This window comes from Carcharhinus amblyrhynchos, chromosome 33, assembly GCF_965287045.1.
Source record: "Carcharhinus amblyrhynchos chromosome 33, sCarAmb.v2.hapA, whole genome shotgun sequence".
Taxonomy (NCBI): Eukaryota; Metazoa; Chordata; class Chondrichthyes; order Carcharhiniformes; family Carcharhinidae; genus Carcharhinus; species Carcharhinus amblyrhynchos.
Genome location: NC_137356.1, coordinates 12313442 through 12336242, shown reverse-complemented (window position 1 = coordinate 12336242; position 22801 = coordinate 12313442). Strand labels below are relative to the sequence as shown.

Here is a 22801-nt window from a genome sequence, read left to right as displayed (position 1 = left end):
CAAAGTTAACTAATCGTCTGAGAGATCTCCTGGATGAAGTTAAATGGTACTCCACCAGACAGTTGGTGGCCTGTTAGACTTTCATGATCTTGAAATTGATGAACCAGGAAAAATTACAGCACAGGAACAGGCCCTTCGGCCCTCCAAGCCTGCACTGACCGTGCTGCCCGACTGAACTAAAATCCACTACCCTCCCAGGGACCATATCCCTCTATTCCCATCCTATTCATGTATTTGTCAAGATGCCCCTAAAAAGTCAGTATTGTATCTGCTTCCAGTACCTCCCCCGGCGGCAAGTTCCAGGCACACGTTACTCTATTGATGTGGTCTTTGATTTTTGTGATACATTGAGGGCATCTGTTCTTACAATCTGTACTCTGTATAAAAAAAAAACTTGCCTTGTACATCTCCTGTAAACCTTGCCCCTCATACCTTAAACCTATGCCCCCTAGTAATTGATTCTTCCACCCTGGGGGGGAAAAAGCTTCTAACTATCCACTCTGTCCATGCCTCTCATAATCTTGTAGACTTCTATCAGGCTGCCCTTCAAACTCCATCGTTCCAGTGAGAACAAACGAAGTTTCTCCAACCTCTCCTTATGCCCTCCAAAACAGGGTGATGGTCAAAGATTTTGATCCAAGGTGGACATAACTAGAAAACACTTTTTTTCTTTAATTCCATAACTAACATCTACACGGATCTTTCATTTTTTTAGACTTTACAATCCATGCTTATGTCTGTGAAGAAGGGAAAACCGATTAACGAAGAGGACATCCCGCCCCCTGTGGCTTCTGGGAAAAGTAGTGGTAGCACACAAGCTCCACCCACCTCTGGGACCTCGATGTCTTTAACTGAAGACCCTTCAGCCTTGTCTGACTGGGCTGCGCCCAGCGAGCGTCCAGTTCCAGTGACACAGCCGGCACCGCCTCCCTTGCTACCTAAACCAAAGATGTCTGTATCTGAGGTCGCCCCACCTCCATCAGTCAAAAGGCCAAGCACGCAGGTGGAAGTGCCAGTGCCCGCCAAAATGGAGGCGTCCGTCCCAGTTTCCAATATCAGAGCAGGTAGATTCAGAATGGCATCTTCTGTCAGCGATCTTGTGTTTCTCTAGGGTGTGGGTTTTATTTTTCTTTGAAGGGTTGGATTTGACTTTCTGCAACCTCAGTCACCAGGCTGTGGTCTCGATCACCTCCAAAGACTTGAGCTCAAAATCCAGAGTGACAGTCCCGGGGATGCGAGAGAGAGAGAGTGATGCCCTGTTGGAAGCTCTGCCTTTCAGCTGAACCATTAAACCCTCTCTTCTCTCAAACTAGAAAGAGTGCAGAGAAGATTTACTAGTTTGCTACCGGGAGTTGGTGGTTTGAACTATGAGAGGCTGGATAGTCTGGGACTCTTTTCCCTGGAGCGTAAGATAGTTAGGGGTGATCTTATAAAGGTCTATAAAATAATGAGGGAGCGTAGATCAGCTAGATAGTCAACATCTTTTCTCAAAAATAGGGGATTCTAAAACTAGAGGAGACAGGTTTAAGGTGAGAGGGGAGAGTTTTTTCCACAGGTTGGTGAATGGCTGGAATGAGCTGCCAGAGGTGGTAGTAGAGGTGGGTACAGTTTTGTCCTTTAAAAAGCATTTAAAGTTACATAGGTAAGATGGATGTGGAGGGGTATGGGACAAACGCGGGCAGTTAGGACCAGCTTAGTGATTTTAAAAAAAAAAAGCAGCACGGACAAGTTGGGCTGAATGGCCTGTTTCCATGATATAAACCTCTGATTCTTGGGGATCCCGAGCTGCCAGTTTGAAGAAAAGCAGGGGAGTTCTCTCTGTCCCGGCCCATGTTTATCCTTTAATCAACATCATTATCTGACTGTTACCTCACTCCTGTATGTGGGACCTTGCTGCATGTGGGTTAAGTGCTTCAGTTACCACATTACGGCAGTCCCTATACAGCAGAAAGTACTGAATGCTCCTCAAACATTCCAAACAAGATCCGAGCTCCTCATGGGTCTTGCTGTTGACACCTTTACGATATCATTTCCTGATGATCTCAATTACACCTGTCAGAACTTTTATTCATTCGTGGGACATTGTTATCGCTGGCAAGTATTTATTGCCCATCCCTAGTTACCTGAGGGCAGTCGCGAGTCAACCACATTACTGTGACTCTGCAGTCACGTGTCGGCCAGACCGGGTAAGGACTGCAGATTTCCTTCCCTAAAGGACATGAGTGAACCAGGTGGATTTTTCCAACAATAGTTTCATGGTCATCAGTAGATTCTTAATTCCAGATTTTTTAAAATTGAATTCAAATTCCACCAGCTGCTGTGGTGGGATTCAAACCTGGGTCCCCAGGACACTAATCCAGAAACCGGGCTAATAGTGTAGTGATACTACCGTTAGGCCATAGCCTCCCCTTGCATCTTGGGGTGCAAGATGAGCAGAAATCAGTTTGAGAGATGTGTGGAGCTTACACCCTATTCTGTCTCTCTTCAAGTCTCTCTCATGTTGTGAAATTTGGCGTTTGACACTGTCAGGCTGGCCTTGCTGCATATTGTGTGCTTTAGAAAATGCAATAATGGAAGCTTTTCTGATTTTAAGGTAATTTGTTCAGATGCTGTTAAAATGCTTTTGAAAATACACAGATGGGTCTCCGTGAAAAGAATTTAAGCAAAAGTTGCTTCAAAAGTCAGGATGCAACGATATAGCTTGTGCACTGCTGCACCCAAAAACTTAGTAATACCTATTCAAAACGGGTGTGGCAGGGGGTGGGGGAGGGTGTGGTCGGGGGGAGGGTGTGGACTCTGGAATTTTGCATAAGGAAGTGGAACTACGTTAATGAATGGTGGAGCTTTTGGCAGAAATGTCTCTCCTTTATGAAACTCCTGTTTAAAAGTTGATGTGAGTTTCATGGGATTATATTTCCCAGCTTTTGCACTAGAAAGCAGCTTTAGACCTAACTATTGTGGTGGGAGAAATTCCAGGTTTGCATGTTTTAAGAGCAGCTCGTTCGTCGGTTTATAGAGAGCACGGAATTTTTACAGGAATACTCCTGGAGACCCAGCGAAGAAACCGCTTGTTAAAGCCTGAGGGATGTAACCGATGCTTTCCTTTTGAAGCATTTCTTAGAGTGAATTGAGTGCTTTTTGTTTATTGCGAGAGTGATTGAGCCAAGTGATACTGCAGTTAGCCTCACTGAATATTAAATAGAATTACAAATCTTGCATTTTGGGGATGATGCCACAATGAAAGGTTGGTGGAATAGTCTGCTGGGGTGAAGGTTCCTTTTTTTTTTGCTTGAAGGCTTTAAAAGTTAAGAGAAGCTTGAACGGAAGCTGGATTTCTAATAGAATTATAGAATCCCTGCGGTGCAGAAGGAAGCTATTCGGCCTGTCAAGTCTTCACCAACTCCCTGCCAAACCATCTTACTCAGGCCCATCACCATCCCCACGTATTAACCCCACTAATCCCTCTAACCTACACATCTTGGGACATTAAGGGGCAATTTAGAATGTCCAATCCACTTTTGTTTGGAGAAAACTGGGGCACCCGGAGGAAACCCACACAGACACGGGGGGAGAACGTGCAAATTCTACACAGCCACATGAGGCCAGAATTGGACCCAGGTCCCTGGCTCTGTGAGGTAGCAGTGCTAACCACTGTGCTGACCATGAATGAACGTGGACAAGAAGGGGAAAATCTTTGTGCAGATCATTTTGCCACCAATTCTCGTGTGATTCACTGAGAATTGGCTATCTTCCCGTAGCTCGTTGGTGCTGCAGTTGTTGGATTATTTTTGAATGAATATGGGGGCACTGCAACTCTGTTAATTTGTCGCCTTTTCTATTCTGTATTTTTGTTTAGTATCATCCGATTCGAACATGAAGGGAACTGCGCTGAGCAGACAGAGAGAATACCAACTGGCGGCACTACATGCCAAACGCAGCGGCCAAACTGAGCTGGCAACAAAATACTACCGAATTAGTAAGGTGAGACTGATGCCAAACTGGAACAGCGCTTGGAGTTTCCAGCAGAGAGCAACAGCTTAGCCAGAATCTGGATTACATGTACAGTGTGGGTACTGGGGAGACCTGACAGCATCCTGATTAAAGCCTTAGTTTAGGCATGTTGTAGATGTTTCCTATCCCTTTCTGAATTTGTGGAATCCAGTTATTGATGTGTCGAGAACTCGTGTCTATAAAGTGGCCAGTGCGTTGTGCTGATGGAATAGGTTCTGTGGCCTAGATTAGTTTGAAGTACATTTGGTGAATCTATATCCGTTTCTCTTTAAAGTTTATTTGCTAGTGTCGCAAGTAGGCTCATATCAGCACTACAATGAAGTTACTGTGAAAATCCCCTAGTCACCACACTCCAGTGCCTGTCCAAGTACGCTGAGGGAGAATTTAGCATGGCCAATGCACCCTAACCAGCACATCTTTTGGACTGTGGGAGGAAACCAGAGCACCCGGAGGAAACCCGCGCAGACACGGGGAGAAAGTGCAGACTCCACACAGTGACCCAAGCCGGAGATTGAACCTGAGTGCTTGGCGTTGTGAGGCAGCAGTGCTGACCACTGTACCACTCATCACTGAGATTTACTCAGCACGGTGGCACAGCGGTTAGCGCTGTGGCCTCACAGCGCCAGGTTCAATTCCGACCTCGGGTCACTGTCTGTGGTGTTTGCACATTCTGCCTGAGTCTGCGTGAATTTCCTCCGGGTTCTCTGGTTTCCTCCCACAGTCCAAAAGACATGCTGGTTAGGTTTATTGGCAGTGCTAAATTCTCCCTCAGTGTACCCAAACAGGCACCGGAGTGTGATGACCAGGGGGTTCTCTCAGTAACTTCATTGCAGTGTGAATGTAAGCCTACCTGTGACACTAATAAATGAATTTTACTTCTGGTCAACTGGAGGCTATGCGGAAAATGCAGGTTAATCTTGTATCTTTAACAGCTTTTTTTTTCTCCTGTTCGAACCAGAAATTTGACCCTGTTCTTGAGGCACTGGATAGAGGACAGAACGTGGATTTCAGTGTCCTGCCACCCCCTTTTGGTATGCACTACATTTGTGTCATCTGTATGTCTATTGAGGTTGTCCTTGATTTTTTGCAATATTTTGAGGACACCTGTTCTTAGTCTGTATTTAATCTGGGATTTGGAGTATAGAATATCGAGTCGAGAATGTAGAATTCACTTGGCTGCTCCCATTGCTTATTTAGATCTTTTCTTCTCCCCCAGATCTTTTACCAAAGGACCGACTGTCAATCCCTCCTCCTCACCCGACTGTTCCCTCAGTCCCAGCGGGCTCTCAGGCACAGCCACAGACTTCATCAGGTGGGTCTTGTACCCGACAGTTCAACGTGCTGCCCCCGTGTCGGTTTGGGATATCAAAAGCCTATTTTTGCCTTTAAAGTATTCAACAAATGTGCATCCAACTGGCTTGGGGGATTCAAAGAGTTGCCACGCTGATTAAATTTTCCCTCATCCCAGTTCTTCTCCTGAGTCTGCGCCCTTGCGTTCTGCATTCCCCATAAGAAGTCTCACAACACCAGGTTAAAGTCCGATACGTTTATTTGGTAACAAACGCCACTAGTTTTAGGGGCTCTGCACCTTCGTCAGATGAGTGGGGAGTTCTCGTCACAAACAGTGCACATAAAGGCATGCACTCAGTTTATAGAATACTGACTAGAATGTGAGTTTACAGTTAGTCTTAAAGGTCTTAAAGGTGTAGATAACATGAGTGGAGATAGCATTAAGCATTGGTTAACGAGATGTGTATTGTCTTCCGAGACGTGGTACACTGGGGAGACCATGCAGACGCTATGACAACGGATGAATGAACACTGCTTGACAATCACCAGGCAAGACTGTTCTCTTCCTTTTAACAAACACTTCAGCAGTAATGGGCATTCGTCCTCTGGTCTTCAGATAAGCATTCTCCATGGCGGCCTTCACAACACATGACAGCGCAGTCGCTAAGCAGAGACTGATAGCCAAGTTCCGCACACATGAGGACGGCCTCAACTGGGATCTTGGATTCATGTCACACTATTTGTAACCCCCCATGTCTTGCCTGGGCTTGCAACATCTCACTTACTGTCCTGTCTGCGCCAGGAATCTGGTTCGATTCCTGGCTTGGGTCACTGTTTTTGTGGAGTCTGCACATTCTCCCCATGTCTGCGTGAGCATCTTCTGGTTTCCTCCCGCTGTCCAAAGATGAGCGGGTCAGGTTGATTGGCCATGCTAAATTGCCCCTTAGTGTCAGGGGGATTTATAATGTAAATACATGGAGTTATAGACTTGGGGCCTGGGTGGGATTGTGATCAGTGCAGGCTGAATGGGCCAAATGTAGGATTTCTGTGAAATGATGGCACCAGCTCAAAGAGACGATTACTCTCCATCTGCTCCTATTTCTCATGTTCTTAAGTCTTTGACTTGTCACAAATTTCCTGTCAGTTGGGGAACATCCTTGTTTATATTATCGCAGACTTGGCACTTCCTTAAATCACCTGCAACTTTCTGAGGTCAATGGAATATCTGCACTACCAGTTCTCGAAGCTCAACTATTGAGTGACTGCTTCCGTGCAGACTTGCTGCGTTCCCATATCCAGGAAGAGCCAGCTTTTGAGTCTCTTTGTTGACCCCCTGGAACTGATAGCAGAATCCTACAGTGCAGAAGGAGGCCATTTGGCCCATCGAGTCTGCACTGACCACAATCCCACCCAGGCTCTATCCCCACAAGCCCATGCATTTACCCTAACTAGGTCCCCTGATACTAAAGAACAATTTAGCATGGCCAGTCCACCTAATCTGCACGCCTTTCCACTGTAGGAGGAAACCCACACATCACCAGGAGAAAGTGCAAACTCCATATAGAAGTGACCCAAGCTGGGAATCGAACCCAGGTCCTTGGCGCTGTGAGGCAGCAGTGCTATCCACCGTGCTGCCCTTAAAATATTGTGATTAATGAAAGCAAAGGTTTCCTCACTTTGTACGCTGTCTTCACTCTGACTCCATAAGTAGTCTCACAACACCAGGTTAAAGTCCAACAGGTTTATTTGGTAACACAAGCTTTTGGAGCATTACCCCTTCATCAGGTGAGGGAGCAGAGCTCCGAAAGCTCGTGCTACCAAGTAAACCTGTTGGACTTTAACCTGCTATTGTGAGATGACATACTGTGCTTACCCCAGTCCAACACCGGCAACTCCACATCTTCACTCTGACTAGAAGAACCCCAACACGATCCAGGCAATAGACATTCTGTGTTTTACTGCCCAGTGTTGGAGTATTAGCACACCGTGCATGATGAAGAAGCTTTGATTCATCCCAAAGCTTTTGTAAATGTAGCTGAACGTGACCTGATGCAAACACAGAACTAAGCTCATTTTTCCCCTCTGTGTCTGCAGGTGTTCCATCTCCCCCTAAAGATATCATGGAGGCCCTTCTACAGAGAATGGACAAGTACAAATCTGCTGCTACACAGGCCAAGAACGCAGGGAATGATCGCAAAGCAAGGATGCATGAACGCATAGTCAAAGTAAACCAACTTCCAAACAACCTGTTCAAATTTAAGATATTCTCCTGATTTAACATTTGAGTTTTAAGAGATTAATTGGCTCCTTGTGTTTTATTTCAATTCCCTTTCCCACTTGTTTTTAATGCGAGTGTAAAATGGGTGAGAGTGAGTCGGCAGCTTGTTTTACATCTCTCCCGCTCGTTAAAGAGAAGCCGAAGTAAAATTGGAAGTGATGGGAAGCAGGCTGCTGCCTCTATCACCACACTGGGATCTGTCCTCCCTGCCTTGCTCCCTCCCACTGTTGCCTTCGGTGATACTTACTGTCCTCTCTAACATTATTGTGCTCACTTCTTTCTGCGCCTCTCCATTCACTAAAAGTTACAAAATGTCAAAAGGGTCTTTTTTTGCCTTTATTTCAAAACTGATTTTGTGGATGGATTCTTTCTCACTTTTTCTTTCTCTTTTTCTCTCTCTCCCTCTCCTTTTTTTCTCTTCCCCCTCCCCTCCCCCCTTCCCCCCTGCTTTTTCTCTCTCCTTTTTTTCTCTTTCTCTCTCTCTCTCTCCTTTTTTTTTCTCTTTCTCTCTCTCTCTCTATCTATCTATCTATCTATCTCTCTCTCTCTCTCTCTCTCTCTCTCTCTCTCGTGTTCCTTTCTCCTTTTTCTTTTTTTCCCCCCTTTTTTTCTCTCTCCCCTCTCCCCCAATAAAAACAAGAAAATGTCTGACAGTATCTGTGGAGAGAGATTAGAGCCGATGTTTCGAGTCTGGTTGCCCCTGTGTAAGAGCTCCGCTAGGTGCTGTCAGACCTGCTTGGGATTTTCCAGCATGTTTTTGTTTCAGATTCCAGCATCCACAGTGCTCTCTCTCTCTCTCTTGCTCTCGCTTCTCCCATGAGTGAATGTGCTACTTTCTTGTGTTCGCACTAATTGGAAGGGGAGCGTAGACCAGAGAGATGATGGTGCTGGAAGGAGCAGAACCTCAGTCTGACAGTTCTGTACTCTCTCAGGCCATGACAACTGTTCTCATTAACCTTTCAGCAATACCAGGATGCCATTCGAGCCCACAAAGCAGGAAGGAGCGTTAATCTGGGTGAACTCCCAGTGCCACCAGGTAAGGAAGGGAGTTTGAGTTAATCGTACAGTATTATTGGAAAGAACAGTGAGGTCACCGATATGAAGAGTACTGACTGCTAACTACTGAGCTGTAACCTGTGAGGACAGGTCTTATTGTGTTTTTGTTTAAAAAGATCTTTTGAAACCACGTTATTTGAAGTTTATTCATGTCAGAAGTAGGCTGCAATGAAGTCACTGTGAAATTCCTCTAGTCACCACCCCCCCCAGCGCCTGTTCGGGTACAGTGAGGGAGAATTTAGCACAGCCAATGCACCTAACCATTTGCCTTTTGCAGTGTGTCCTTTCATCACCGTATTGAGATCGTAGAATCATAGAATTTATGTTTAGTAGGCCATTTGGCCCATCAAGCTGCACTGACAACAATCCCACCCAGGCCCTATACCCGTAACCTCACAAATTTACACTCCTAGTTGCCCTGACACCTAGAGTCAATTTAGCATTGGCCAATCTACTAACCCACACACAGAACAGTACAGCACAGTACAGGCCCTTCGGCCCTCAATGTTGTGCCAAGCTATGTCCAAACCAAGATCAAGATATCCCACTCCCTATCATTCTGCTGTGCTCCATGTGCCTATCCAATAACCGCTTGAAAGTTCCTAAAGTGTCCAACTCCACTATCACAGCAGGTAGTGTATTCCACACCCCAACCACTCTGAGTGAAGATTCTACTTCAGACGTCCCTCCTGTATCTCCCACCATGAACCTTATAGTTATGCCCCCTCAGAACAGCTACAGCCACCTGAGGAAATAATCTCTGCACATCCACGCTATCTATCCCCCTCATCATCTTATAAAGCTCTATTAAATCGCCTCTCATTCTCCTCTGCTGTAAAGAGAAAAGTCCCAGCTCCCTCAACCTTTCCTCATAAGACCTACCCTCTAAACCAAGCAGAGTAAATCTCCTCTGTACTCTCTCCAATGTCTCCACATCCTTCTTATAGTGAGGTGACCAGAACTGAACACAATATTCTAAATGCAGCCTCACCAACGGCCGGTATGGTTGCAGCATAACCCCATGGCTCTTTAACTCAAACCTCCTGTTAATAAACACTAACACATTATAAGTCTTCTTCACGGCTCTATCCACTGAAGGTGGCAACCTTCCAAGATCTGTGGACATGAACCCCAAGATCTCTCTGTTCCTCCACCTTCCTCCGAACCCTGCTGTTGATCGTAATCCGCACTCAAGTTTGTCCTACTAAAATGAATCACCTCGCACTTATCAGGGTTAAACTCCATCTGCCACTTTTTGGCCCAGCTCCACATCTTTGGATTGTGGGAGGAAACCGGAGCACCTGGAGGAGACATGGGGAGAATGTGCAGACTCCACACAGACGGTGACCCGAGGCCAGAATTGAACCTGGGTCCCTGGTGCTATGAGCCAGCAGTGCTAACCACTGTGCTGCCCTAGAGATGCAGGGAGTTATTTTGCCCACATGGTGTCACTTTGTGACCACTGTTGTTACCTTCTATTTGCATGGTATGTAGTTTCTCTCGATTCACTGAAATATAACCTCCAGAACAGTTATCTCATTGGAAGAGCACGAAGGCAAAATAATAATCTACTTTTCCATCTAATCGGCTGTGGTGAAAGATTTCCTGGTAGGGGAGTCCTGCTTTATTCTTACCATTTATTTGGAAACTGCAGCAACATACTGATTGGATTATTGCTATTGGACATAAGTTTGTCCTCGTGGATATAATCATAAATGACTCACAGCCCGTGGAAGTATTGGTCTTTGGTACTGGGCTGACAAAGAGAAGTTTTTTTACTTATTCCTGGGACATGGGCATTGTTGGCTGGCCAGCATTTATTGCCTATCCCTAGCTGCCCAAGGAGAATTAAGAGACAACCACATTGCTGTGGCTCTGGAGTCACATGTAGGCCAGACTGGGTAAGGACAGCAGATGTTTATTTATTAGTGTCACAAATAGGGCTTACATTAACACTGCAATGAAGTTACTGTGGAATTCCCCTAATTGCCATGCTCCAGCACCTGTTCGGGTACACCGAGGGAGAATTTAGCAAGGCCAATGCACTTAACCAGCACACCTTTCGAACTGTGGGAGGAAATCAGAGCATCCAGAGGAAACCCATGCAGACACAAAGTGCAGACTCCACACAGACAGTGACCCAAGTTGGGAATCGAACCCGGGTCCCTGGAGCTGAGGCAGCAGTACTAACTACTGTGTGCTGCTGATTTCCTTCCCTAGTGAACCAGATGGGTTTTTCCGACAATCGTCAAAGATCATCATTTAGATTCTTAATTCCAAGTAATTTTTTATTGAATTTAAATTCCACCGTCTGCCATGGCCAGGATCTGAACCTGGGTCCCCAGAACATTAGCCGAGTTTCTGGATTAATCATCTAGCGATAATAACACTAGGCCATCGCCTCCCCCATTTCCACTTTTGGGGGAGATCAAAACTAGGGCCATAAATATAAGTTAGCCACCAATATATCTAATAAAGATTTCAGGAGAAATCCCTTCACCCAGACATGTGGAGGTGGTAGTGTAGTGGCACTGTCACTGGATTGGTAATCTAGAGCAAGGTCTGGGAATCTGGGTTCACATCCCACCACGGTAATTCAAATTCAATAAAAACAAATCTGGAATGGTGACCAATGTTGTAAAAGTCCACCTGGTTCAGGAAGGAAATCTGCCATCCTTATTCAGTCTGTCCTACATGGGACTCTGGAGCCACAGCAATGTGTTAACTCTCAAATGCCCTCTGAAATGAAGGGCTGATAGAATCTGACGTTGCAGAAGGGGGTCATTTGGCTCATCAAATCTGACTGACCACAATCCCACCCAGGCCCTGTCCCCATAACTGCATGCATTTACCCTAGCTAAGGGGCAATTTAGCATGGTCAATCCACCTAATCTTTGGACTGTGGGAGGAAACCCACACAGTCACGGGGAGAACGTGCAGACTCCACACAGACCAAGCTGGGAATTGAACCCGGGTCCCTGGCGTTGAGGCAGCAGTGCTGACCACTGTGCCACCGTGCTGCCTCAGGGATGGGCTCAACCAGCGACATTCACATTTCTTAGAACCGACTTTTGAAAAGTGCACGGTGGTTACAATGTGGAACTTGTTACAAGAAATAGTTACGGCAAATATCATAGATGCCATTCATGGGCAGGTAGAGGAGTATAATGAGGGAGGAAGGAGTTAAAGCTTATATACTGATGGAGTTAGATGAAGAGCGGTGGGAAGAAGAACATCCTGAATGTAAACACTGGCATGGACTTCTTTGCCTCTTTCTGTGTTACAAGCTCCATGAGTATTGATGTCCATTTCATGCTTTATTCTTGCAACAATCTATCCACAAACTGCTCTGAGAGATGGTCAAGCACTGAAAGATGATTCACATGATGTCTCATCCTAATTGCTGACGTCTTTCCCCACTAACCTAGATGGTGCCAGAAAAGGTGGTTACACTCTGCACTGTGATCTTATTCTCTCTCTCTCTCTCTCTCTCTCTCTTTCTTTCTTTCTCTCTCTCTCTCTCTCTCTCTCTCTCTCTCTCTCTCTCTCTCTCTCTCTCTTCCTCCATCCCTCCCTCAGGTTTCCCACCACTTCAGGGAGCAGAGGGCAATGCACAGGATCAGACCATTGTGGGAGTGCTGGAGAATGCAATGAAGCTAGCCAATCAGGAGGTGAACGAAGGCGATAATGAGGAGGATGAGGTGAGTTTGCATAAACGGTTGCAAAAACAAAAGGGATACCACTCCCGAGTATCATTTTTGAAGCATTAAATGTTCTGTCCTCCTTTTTATATAACCATTGTGGGCTTTGGTTTCAGCCTTCTAATTAATCACAGTTTTAACCTTCAAGTAACCAAGTCACAGTTCTCTTAAGCAATTGTTTTAATGCAATTTATCACAAGATCTCTGGCAAGTCGTAGGTCAGTGCTGGTAACTAGCCAGGACCCAAAATTCAGGAATACACAAGTAGTTATAGTTTCAAATTCCATTACAAGTAATTAGCATATACTAATCAAGCTTTAGGAGTTATCTCTATTCACTCAGTTATTGATTAAGGTGACATCATTCATATTAAAACCATCACAATCACCTCATGTTTGCTTAATTATAATATCCAATCAACGTGAAAACTTGATCAAGTTAGCTGACTTAATCCATCATTGTTATAAGTTATCAGTGATGCCCCAGTTGGTGTCTGTGGCTATCACTCCCTTCTTCCAGGTCCAAATGTCTAATTTAATAAATTCTCTCAGACGAAAGGCCTTGGTGCTTTTCAGTGAAGATTTTTATACAGACCTTTTGTTTTCTCACAGCAGCTTATGTTATAAGAAAGGGTAAATATGTGGGGTTACAAGTGCAGACTCGATGGGCCAAAAGGCCTCCTCCCGTACTGTAGTTATTCTATGAACTCCCACACCTCCTTGAATGCAGAGGTGGGGCAAGCCAGCAAAGGTTTCTGATTCATTAATGCCCTTTAGGGAAGGAAATCTGCCACCCTTACCTGGTCTGGCCTTCACATGATAGCAGGTCCACAGAAACACGGTTGACTCTTAACTGCCTCTCTGAAGTGGCCGAGCAAAATACTCAGCTCAAGAGGCAAGTCAGGATGGGTAACAAATGCTATAGGCAGCGACACCTTCATCCCGTTGAGGCAACAGGGTTAAAAGAAGGAAAACTGGAAAAATATTGCCATCCTATCCCATTAACCAAAAGCTGGACTTTTTTTCTTGCTCTCTGCTTCTTAACAAATGGATAGAGTCACCAATGGACAACAAAAAAACAGTGATCCAGTCTTCTCCTGCCAACTCAGTGTAGATTGGAAATGATGCCTCTAAACAGAACAGGCAGATTTAATTGCTTTGTCAGTTTAAGGAAAAGTTTAGCTTTGTTTGACATTTATTCCTTTTATTATCGTTTTTACATAAACACTCCTCAGAATTGTAGAACCCTCGTCTGTCTTCTGTCGAGACTGAATTCTTTGTGCATTTATTGAGCCTTGACATACTCTTTTTAGTCTGTAAAATGTGAGAACCGAGTGTGATTTAATAGATGATTTTCTCCCCCCACCTGTCCTTTGCCCCGCCCCGATACTTGAAGCCAGCACAGCGGATACCTGCTCCGAGACCTGCACCGCAGGCACGCCTCAGGACATCAGCATCAGGAGCACCAGCGGCTGTCCCCGCGAGCACCGGGAATCCAGCACCGAAACAGCTGTCAAACAAAGGTAACACATCGTAACCAAAATCAGGAGTCGGCCCTTCGAGCCTACTCCACCATTCATTATGATCGTGACTGATCATCACATTCAATATCCTGATACCACCCCCTGCCCCCCCAGCATATCCCTTAATCCTCTTAGCCCCAAGAGCTATACCTAATTTCTTCTTGAAATCACACTATGTTTTGGCCTCAACTACTTTCTGTGGGAGTGAATTCCACACATTCGCCACCCTCTAGGTGAAGAAATTTCTCCTCACCTCAGTCCTAAAAGGTTTCCATCAGGAACATTCTTTCTGAATCTACTCCATCTAACCCTGTTAGAATTTTGTAAGTTTCTATGAGATCCCCTCTATTCTTCTAAACACGAGTGAATATAATCCGAACCGTTAGTCTCTCCTCATATGACAGACCTGGCATCAGCCTGGTAAACCTTCACTGCGCCAATTCACCTAACCTACACACCTTTGGACACTAAGGGCCAATTTAGCATGGCCATTCCACCTAACCTGCACATCAATTTTGCACAGCCTAACTTGCAAATCTTCAGACTGTGGGAGGAAACTGGAGCACTCGGAGAAACTCACACAGACACGGGGAGAATGTGCAAACTCCACACAGGCAGTCACCCAAGGCTGGAATTGAACCTGGGTCCCTGGTGCTGTGAGGCAGCAGTGTTAAAGAACATGAACGTATGAACATAAGAACTAGGAGCAGGAGTGGGCCAACTGGCCCCTCAAGCCTGCTCTGCCATTCAATAAGATCATGGCTGATCTTTTGTGGGCTCAGCTCCACTTACCCGTCCACTCACCATAACCCTTAATGCCTTTTCATGTTCAAAAATTTGTCCAACCCTGCCTTAAAAACATTCAATGAGATATCCTCAGCTGCTTCACTGGGCAGGGAACTCCACAGATTCACAACCCTTTGGGTAAAGACGTTCCTCCTTAATTCAGTCCTAAGTCTGCTTTTCCTTATTTTGAGGCTATGCCCCCTACTTCTAGTTTCACCTGTCAGTGGAAACAACTTCCCTGCTTTTATCTTATCTATTCCCTTCATAACCTTATATGTTTCTATAAGATCTCCCCTCATTCTTCTGATTTCCAATGAGTGTAGCCCCAGTCTCTCCTCATAAGCCAACCCTCACAACTCCAGTATCAACCTAGTGAATCTCCTCTGCACCCTCTCCAGTGCCAGTATATCTTTTCTCAAGTAAGGAGACCAAAACTGTACACAGTACTCCAGGTGTGACCTCACCATCACCTTTTACAGCTGCAACATAACCTTGCTGTTTTTAAACTTCATCCCTCAAGCAATGAAGGACAAAATCCCGTTTGCCTTCTTAATTACCTGCTGCACCTGCAAACCAACTCCTTGAGATTCCTGCACAAGGACACCTAGGTCTGTCTGCACAGCAGCATGCTGCAATTTTTTACCAATGAAATAATAGTCCATTTTGCTATTATTCCTACCAAAATGGATGACCTCACATTTACCAACATTGTACTCCATCTGCCAGACCTTCGCCCGCTCACTTAGACTATCTATATCCCTTTACAGACTTTCAGCGTCCTCTGCACACTTTGCTCAGCCATCCATCTTAGTGTCATCAGTAAATTTGAACACACTACACTTGGTCCCCAACTCCAAATCATCTATGTAAATCGTAAACAAGCACTGAGCAACCATGCCACCATTCTATCTTTTACCTGTGGACTTAATTGAATGTTGGCTACTCTGTGACTGTGGAGGGCATCTCACCCAAGTCTGATTCTGATGTCCGTGCGCACTCTGTCAGCTGCCACCTCCCACCTCCCACTGTCAGTATGGGATGAAGCACAAACTGGAGTTTGAATGCTGCCCCTTCTGGTTTGCATAGCTCAACACAACACAGGGGCAGTGCCTTTGATTGCAGTCATTGGAAGGGCTCTGACTGTCTCAGAGGCAGCTGTAGTACATAGCTGGGCTGAACACTTTCATCTTTTTTTTCCCCCCTTGCAGCTCAACAGCAGTTGGAGTTCTTGCAGAACAGGAAGAAGCAGTTCATGCAGGCAGCTCTCCGCACTAAACAGAAGAATGATATTGAGGGAGCAAAGTTATATCTTCGACAGGCGAAAGGGCTAGACCCCATGATCGAGGCTGCCAAGGGTGGACTGCCTGTCGATATTACCAAGGTAACAGGATGTCCTAAAGTGTTTTGTGAGCAATGGCACTTTCGAGACGCAATGATCAATTTGAACACTCGGAGCTCTGTTGAACAGCATTGCATGTTTCTCTGGGGGGGAGGGGGTTGTTGATTAAGAGACACTGGGACAAACTCCTCGGTGCTTTTGGGGGAAAAAGTGCCATGGAATCTTTCTACCTTCTGCATGGAAGGGTGGTGGAGGGACTTTAACATCCTGGCTGTAAGGCAGCACCTCCAAGAGGCCAGCACTTCCTCATGTCCTGCGTGTCAGCCTGAACCATGTGCTCCGGTCTCATGGGGAAAAAGAGCAGAAGTAGACAAATTCAGCCTTTGAACCTGCTCTGTCATCAGGTTATGGCTGTTCTTTCCCAGGTCTCAAATCCACTTCTCCACCTGATCCCCATATCCTTTTTTTATCAGAAATATATCTATCTCCTTGGAATTGTTCAACGAAAGTGGATTTTGATCCATTCTGACACTCTCTTGTGGGGCGGGGGAGGGTTCTACCCACTGAGCCTTGGCTAATACAGCTTTGGCAGAGTTGCAGAGCTCCATATCTTTAGTACATCAAGTGCAGTGATCTTGGACAGATCAGATACTAATCATGCTACATCCCCTTCTTAAGAATTATTCCTGTACAGCCTCAATTATAATGCACCAGAGACATTAAGAAAGGGATATTCTTTTAAAAAGCTGGTGCTATTTGATTAGACTGTTATCCCAGCAACCAGAATATAATATTTGAAGTCTTATGTTTGAATAGATTAGATTTTTGACTTTGTTTATTATTGTCACATGTATTGGGAGACAGCAAAAACTGTTTTTCTTGCGCTATACAGACAAAGCATGTGTTCATTAGAGTATCTAGGGGAGAAGTTCTAGAAGGAAAGGGGGTGCAGAATGTAGTGTTATGGTCATAGCTAGGGTGTAGAGAAAGATCAATTTATTATAAGGTAGGTCCATTCAAAGGTCTGATGGCAGCAGAGTCTTGAGTCGGTTGGTACATGACCTCAGAGTTTTATATTTTTTTCCCGATGGAAGAGAGAATGTCCGGGGTGTGTGGGGACCTTGATTATGCTGGCTGTTTTTCCAAGGCAGTGGGCAGTGTAGTTGCAGTCATTGGATGGGAGGCAAGTTGCGCAGTGGACTGGGCTTCATGACCTTTTGTAGTTCCTTGCAGCCTTAGTCAAAGAAGGAGCTATACCAAGTTGTGATGCATCTGGAAAGGATGCCTTCTATGGTGTGTCTCTGCATCGCTGGACACTCCAATGCACAGTCTGTCTGATCAGTATTGGTGCATAAATTGAAAAGTCTCAAGTTCCCTGCTTCTTACCAAATTCCCCGTGGAGTTGAGCGCGTGAAAATGCGGAACAAGTTGGTTAGCTTTATCAGTGTGCCTTTTGGCAGCGTGAATTTGGTGCCAAGCACATTATCAGCAAATGTGGTGAATGTCCAGTGCCTACATTCGGATAGGGAGAATGGGTGTGACCCACCCTTCCAGAGTGGCCTGAGCACTCGCCATGTCACTTGGGATGACTTTTCAGCAATGCTGGCAAAATGACTTGAAAAGCAAGAGATGCTTAACTGTTTGTGACACCCCCTTGAATTTCTAGGTGCCCGCGCCCCCGGCAAACGAGGAGGACTTTGTGCTGGTGCAGCAGCGAGGAGTGCATGTCCCCCAGAAAACTGCAGAGCAGTACGGCCAGCTGATGGAAGTGCTGAAGCAACAGTACGAGGTAAATCCACCCCACGCGCAGCAACACTGAGCAAAGGCTACGTCTCTTTAAAACGATAGGGTAATATTGGGAAGACCTTACAGTGCAGAGGTAGTGTCACCATCTGAGGTAGAGTCTAACTCTGGGGCTTGATAGCCATGGAAGGTGTGTTAATAGCATGCCCATACTGTTAGATTGTCAACAGGCAAATCCTTTCAATAGCCAATGACAAATGATAAGAGTGTGAGGGGAGTCTCCTAGTCAGTCCAAAGGCAAAGGGCTTCCGTACCTGATCAGGCATAACCATGAACCAACACATGGAAGTCCATGGTAGTCTCTTGTGGCATGGAACCTGAGCAGAGAGAGGTGATTGTGTAAGCGAGTATTATTTTTCTTTATTCAATCCTGGGACGTGGTTTGGCCAGCATTTATTGCCTGTCCCTAGTTGCCCTTGAGAAGGTGGTGGTGAGCTGCCATCCTGAAACACTGCAATTCTAATTGAATTTGTGGCAAAGATTCTAAAATGAAGTTAATACGGCTCCCTCTTTCATTCCTTTAAGTGCTGTAAAAGCTGTTAATCTTCCTGATGTATCCTGGGCTCTGTTCCCTGTGTAAATGCACTTAGACCATCTGTTCTTAATAAATGTCCAGATTAACCTGTACAGCTGACATATTTTGGAATGATCTGTAGCACTTCCTTATTGGTTTGATTATGCCACGACCCATGTAAACACATCCATCCACATAGCACTTGACTCACTAATCCCCGAATTTTGACTCATTTAGCGATTTTTTGAAGTGTTCAGTATGCTATCTGGACTCCCAGGGTTGAACTGTGAGGAGAGATTAAATAAACCAGTGTTGTACTCTTTGGAACTTGAAGAGTTTACAGAGCGAATTAAAACATAGCACAGGCCCTTCAGCCCTCGATGTTGTGCCAACCTGTGAAACCAATCTAAAGCCCATCTAACCTACACGATTCCAGTATCATCCATATGTTTATCCAATGACCATTTAAATGTCCTTAATGTTGGCGAATTGAATTGATTGAAGTTTTTAAGATATTGAGGGGAGCAGAGAGAGATGATGATCCCCGTTCAGGGCAGTGATTGGATAGAACCATAGAACAGAATACCTACAGAGAAGGTGGCACAGTGGTCAGCACTCGGCTTCACAGCGCCAGTGACCCAGGTTCAATTCCCAGCTCAGGTCACTGCGCAGAGTCTGAACGTTCTCCCCGTGTCTGTGGGTTTCCTTCGGGTTCTCCGGTTTCTTTCCACAGTCCGAAAGACATGCTGGTTAGGTGCATTAGCCATGGTAAATTCTCCCTCAGTGTACCCGAACAGGTCTGGACTGTGGTGCCTAGGGGCCTCTCTTGGTAACTCCATTGCAGTGTGAATGTATGCCTACTTGTTATACTAATAAATAAACTTTGAGCAGGCCATTTGACCCATTGAGTCTGCGCAATGGAGCATCCCACTTAAACCCTATCCCTGTAACCCCACATATTTACGCTGCACTTTCCCCATGTCTGCGTGAGTTTCCTCTGGGTGCTCCGGTTTCCTCCCACACTCCAAAAATGTGTGGTTTAAGCTGATTAGCCATTCTAAATTGCCCCTTAATGTCAGAGTGTTGAGCAGGGTAAATACGTGGGGTTATGGGGATGGATAGAGTTTGGCTGGCATTCTTGTTAGCGCAGGCTCAATGAGGTGAATGCACTGTAGGGATTCTATGAATTGTTTTTTGTTGATGGAAATACAGAGCAGCTTCAACAAGTATCTTCCCTCTGCATTATAGCAGCAATATGTATAACATGCAAACTTGTAAATGTTCTATTATTACTAGAATGTAGTGGATGAGGTACTACAGTATTTTAATGTTTCAATCAGAAGTACAGCCTATTTTGTTCACATCCACTTTCACTGCAATAATGGGAACTTTACTGGAGACTCAAGTCACCTGTATTTGGGAGAAGCGTCCATTTGATCACTTGGCCTGTTAATAGTCTTGTGTTATGTATCTTTCGATAGACGTGTATGCAGTACTCCAAGCAATACACCCACCTTGGAAGCGTATCGGAGACCACCAAGTGAGTGCAGATAACCTCTTGTCTACGTAAGATTTAAAACCTTTGTTATCCGGAGTGAGTTGTAAATATATTACTCGATGTGGCAATCCATGAACAATGGGTGAAACGTGGAGTGCGGGTTTTCCAGTTCTGCCGCAGCGGGTTTTCCCACGTTGGAGACAGCTTGCCATTGTTTGCCAGCAGGCGTTTGGCATGGCTCTTCCTGGCATCGTGGGGCAACTTTGGCTGAACATCCCACGGGAAATTCACACCAGCGTAAAACCAATTCTTGGCATGCATCATTCCTCCCTCTCCCTCTCTCTCTCTCTCTCTCTTCCCCCCCCCCCCCCCCCCCCCCCCCCCAACCTGAGTGAGGGGAGAATCCCACTCTTTGAATCCTCATGATGCTGCCTTGATTGAGTAACTTAAAAATTCAATGGAAGCGGCTCAAGTGTAGCAAGTTTGATATAAACGGGACATTTATGGCTAGGTAAGAAGCCTCTCAACACCAGTTAAAGTCCAACAGGTTTATTTGGTATTACAAGCTTTTGGAGCGCTGCTCCTTCATCAGGTGAGTGCGCATTCACCTGAGGAAGGAGCAGCATGCTGAAAGCTTGTGATTCCAAATAAGCCTGTTGGACTTTAATCTAGTGTTGTCAGACTTCTTACTGTGCCCATCCCAGTCCAACGCTGGCATCTCCACACCATATTTATGTCAAAGACTGAGCAGTTTTTAATCAAGCAATCATTGTGTGTGCTTGCTATTGAAGATTTGAGAAGATGGCAGACGATTGTAAAAAGAACATTGAAATTCTGAAGAGGGCGCATGCCCAAGGCTACCCTCTGCCCAAGTACCACCACGAGGAACGGACCTTCCAAGTAGTAAAGTGAGTAGCAGCGATGACATGTGCAGTAGGCTCGGTTAAGCCATGGACATCATTAAATTTCGTGTTTGTAAAAATTTTAAAATTTTCTTAGGCTGACTTTGCAGCAATGTATAATTTCATATAAATAACAGTATTTGGGGAGTTGGAGACTTAACCATTCTAAATTAGTATAAACAAATGAATTCCGCTCCAGGACATGGACAAATAGTCTGATCTAACCTCCCCATCTGGAGGGGATCTACTTTCACTATCCCGGGTGTGCTGTCAAACACATGTCTTTCTGCGGTTTAGCAAGATGCTAAATATCAGGCAACACAAAACAAAGAACAGAAGGCAGTCCTCCTGGTGTCCTTCCAATGTTCTTCGTCATGACAAAATCAGCTCAAACCGATCAATTATCACACATAAGATTATGAAGGGAATAGATTAGATAGAAGCAGGGGGATTGTTTCCGCTAGCAGGTGAAACTAGAACAAGGGGGACATGACCTCAAAATAAGGGAGAGCAGATTTAGGAATGAGTTGAGGAGGAACTTATTCATACAAAGCTTTGTGAATCTGTGGCATTCCCTGCCCAATGAAGCAGCTGAGGCTACCTCATTGAATGGTTTTAAGGCAAGGATAGATTAAATTTTTGAACAGTAAAGGTGAGCGGGCAGGTAAGTGGAGCTGAGTCCACAAAAAGATCAGCCATGATCTTATTGAATGGCAGAGCAGGCTTGAGGGGCCAGGTCGTTCATTCCTGCTCCTAGTTCTTATGTTCTTACTAACACATTTCTCTCTCTCTGCCTTTCTCTCTCTCTCTCTCTCTCTCTCTCTCTCGTTGGAGTCTTGCTGTACTGGGTTTGTCTTCAGCAGTGATGACACCGAGTAAATTTGGAGTGGTTGTGACCCCTTTCTCGGAAATCTGACCAAGTATTGCCAGCATTGCAAATCTGCCTTTTCTATTGGTGCCTTTAAACCTGCTGCGCCATCTCACCAGTGCTATAAGAGGCTTCGTAAAGGGGAACATAGTAGCACGTTTGTGTAGTACAAGCTTGGTGGCACAGTGGTTAGCACTGCTGTCTCACAGTGCCAGGAGCCCAGGTTCAATTCCCGGCTTGGGTCACTGTCTGTGTGGAGTCTGCACGTTCTCCCTGTGTCTGCATGGGTACCCCGGTTTCCTTCCACAGTCCAAAGGTATGTAGGTTAGATTAATTGGCCGTGCTAAATTGCCCTTTAATATCCAAAGATCTGTAGGTTAAATGGATCAGTGGGGTAAATACTTGGGATTACAGGGATGGGGCCTTAGCAAGATGCTCTTGTTGGAGATTTGATGTGGACTTGAAGACCATGAAATCAATGAAGTGCAGCCCAGAAACAGGCCTTTAGCCCTTCACGCCTGTGCTGATCATAATGCCCTAACTAAACTTAAAAAAAAAACCTTCTGCCCTTACTCAGTCCATATCTCTCTATTCCCTCCCTATTCATGTACCCATCCAGATGCCTCTTAAATGTTGCTAATGTGCCTGCTTCCACCACCACCTCTGGCAGCACGTTCCAGGCACCCATCACTCCCTGCGTGAAAAGCTTCTCCCACGCATCTTTAAACTTCCCCCCCTCACTTTGATTCTGTGCCCCTTATAATTGGCACTCCCACCCTAGGGACAAAGTCTCTGACTATCCACCCTGTCTATTGCCTCTCATATGCCACTTGGTGCCTGCACTGTAGGGTTCTATGATTCTAAGCAATGTGCTGGAGTTTAGTAAGGGTGCAGAATTGCATTTTCGCCTGTTGTGTAGGTGAACTTTTTACACCTGCATGCTAATAGCAATACAGATGCAGTATACTGCTTGGATTACATAGAAGCTAGAAGCAGGAGGAGGTCACTCAGCCCTTCAAGCCTGCTCCGCCATTCATTTTGATCATGGCTGATCTTTGAATTCAATATCTTGATCCTGCCTTTCTCCCATATCCTTTGATCCCTTTAGCCCCAAAAGCCATATCTAATTTCTTCTTGAAATCACACAACAATTTGGCCTCAACTACTTCCTGTGGGAGTGAATTCCACACATTCACCGTTCTCTGGGTGAAGAAATTTCTCCTCACCTCAGTT

General features: G+C 45.4%; 1 protein-coding gene across 2 annotated transcripts in view; it reads left to right on the top strand.

The window, feature by feature from the left end:
* The window catches only part of LOC145360876 (coiled-coil and C2 domain-containing protein 1A-like), an 85630-nt gene that overhangs the window by 17561 nt on the left and 45268 nt on the right, over positions 1–22801 (top strand). For both annotated transcript variants that reach the window (XM_080216376.1, XM_080216377.1), the window contains exons 6-17: positions 716–1064; positions 3857–3981; positions 4970–5042; positions 5228–5323; positions 7396–7526; positions 8543–8615; positions 12215–12336; positions 13732–13858; positions 15853–16025; positions 17650–17772; positions 19782–19840; positions 20590–20706. In XM_080216376.1, the coding sequence (XP_080072502.1) occupies positions 716–1064; positions 3857–3981; positions 4970–5042; positions 5228–5323; positions 7396–7526; positions 8543–8615; positions 12215–12336; positions 13732–13858; positions 15853–16025; positions 17650–17772; positions 19782–19840; positions 20590–20706 (1568 nt within the window). The remainder of the gene's footprint in view (positions 1–715; positions 1065–3856; positions 3982–4969; positions 5043–5227; positions 5324–7395; positions 7527–8542; positions 8616–12214; positions 12337–13731; positions 13859–15852; positions 16026–17649; positions 17773–19781; positions 19841–20589; positions 20707–22801) is intronic.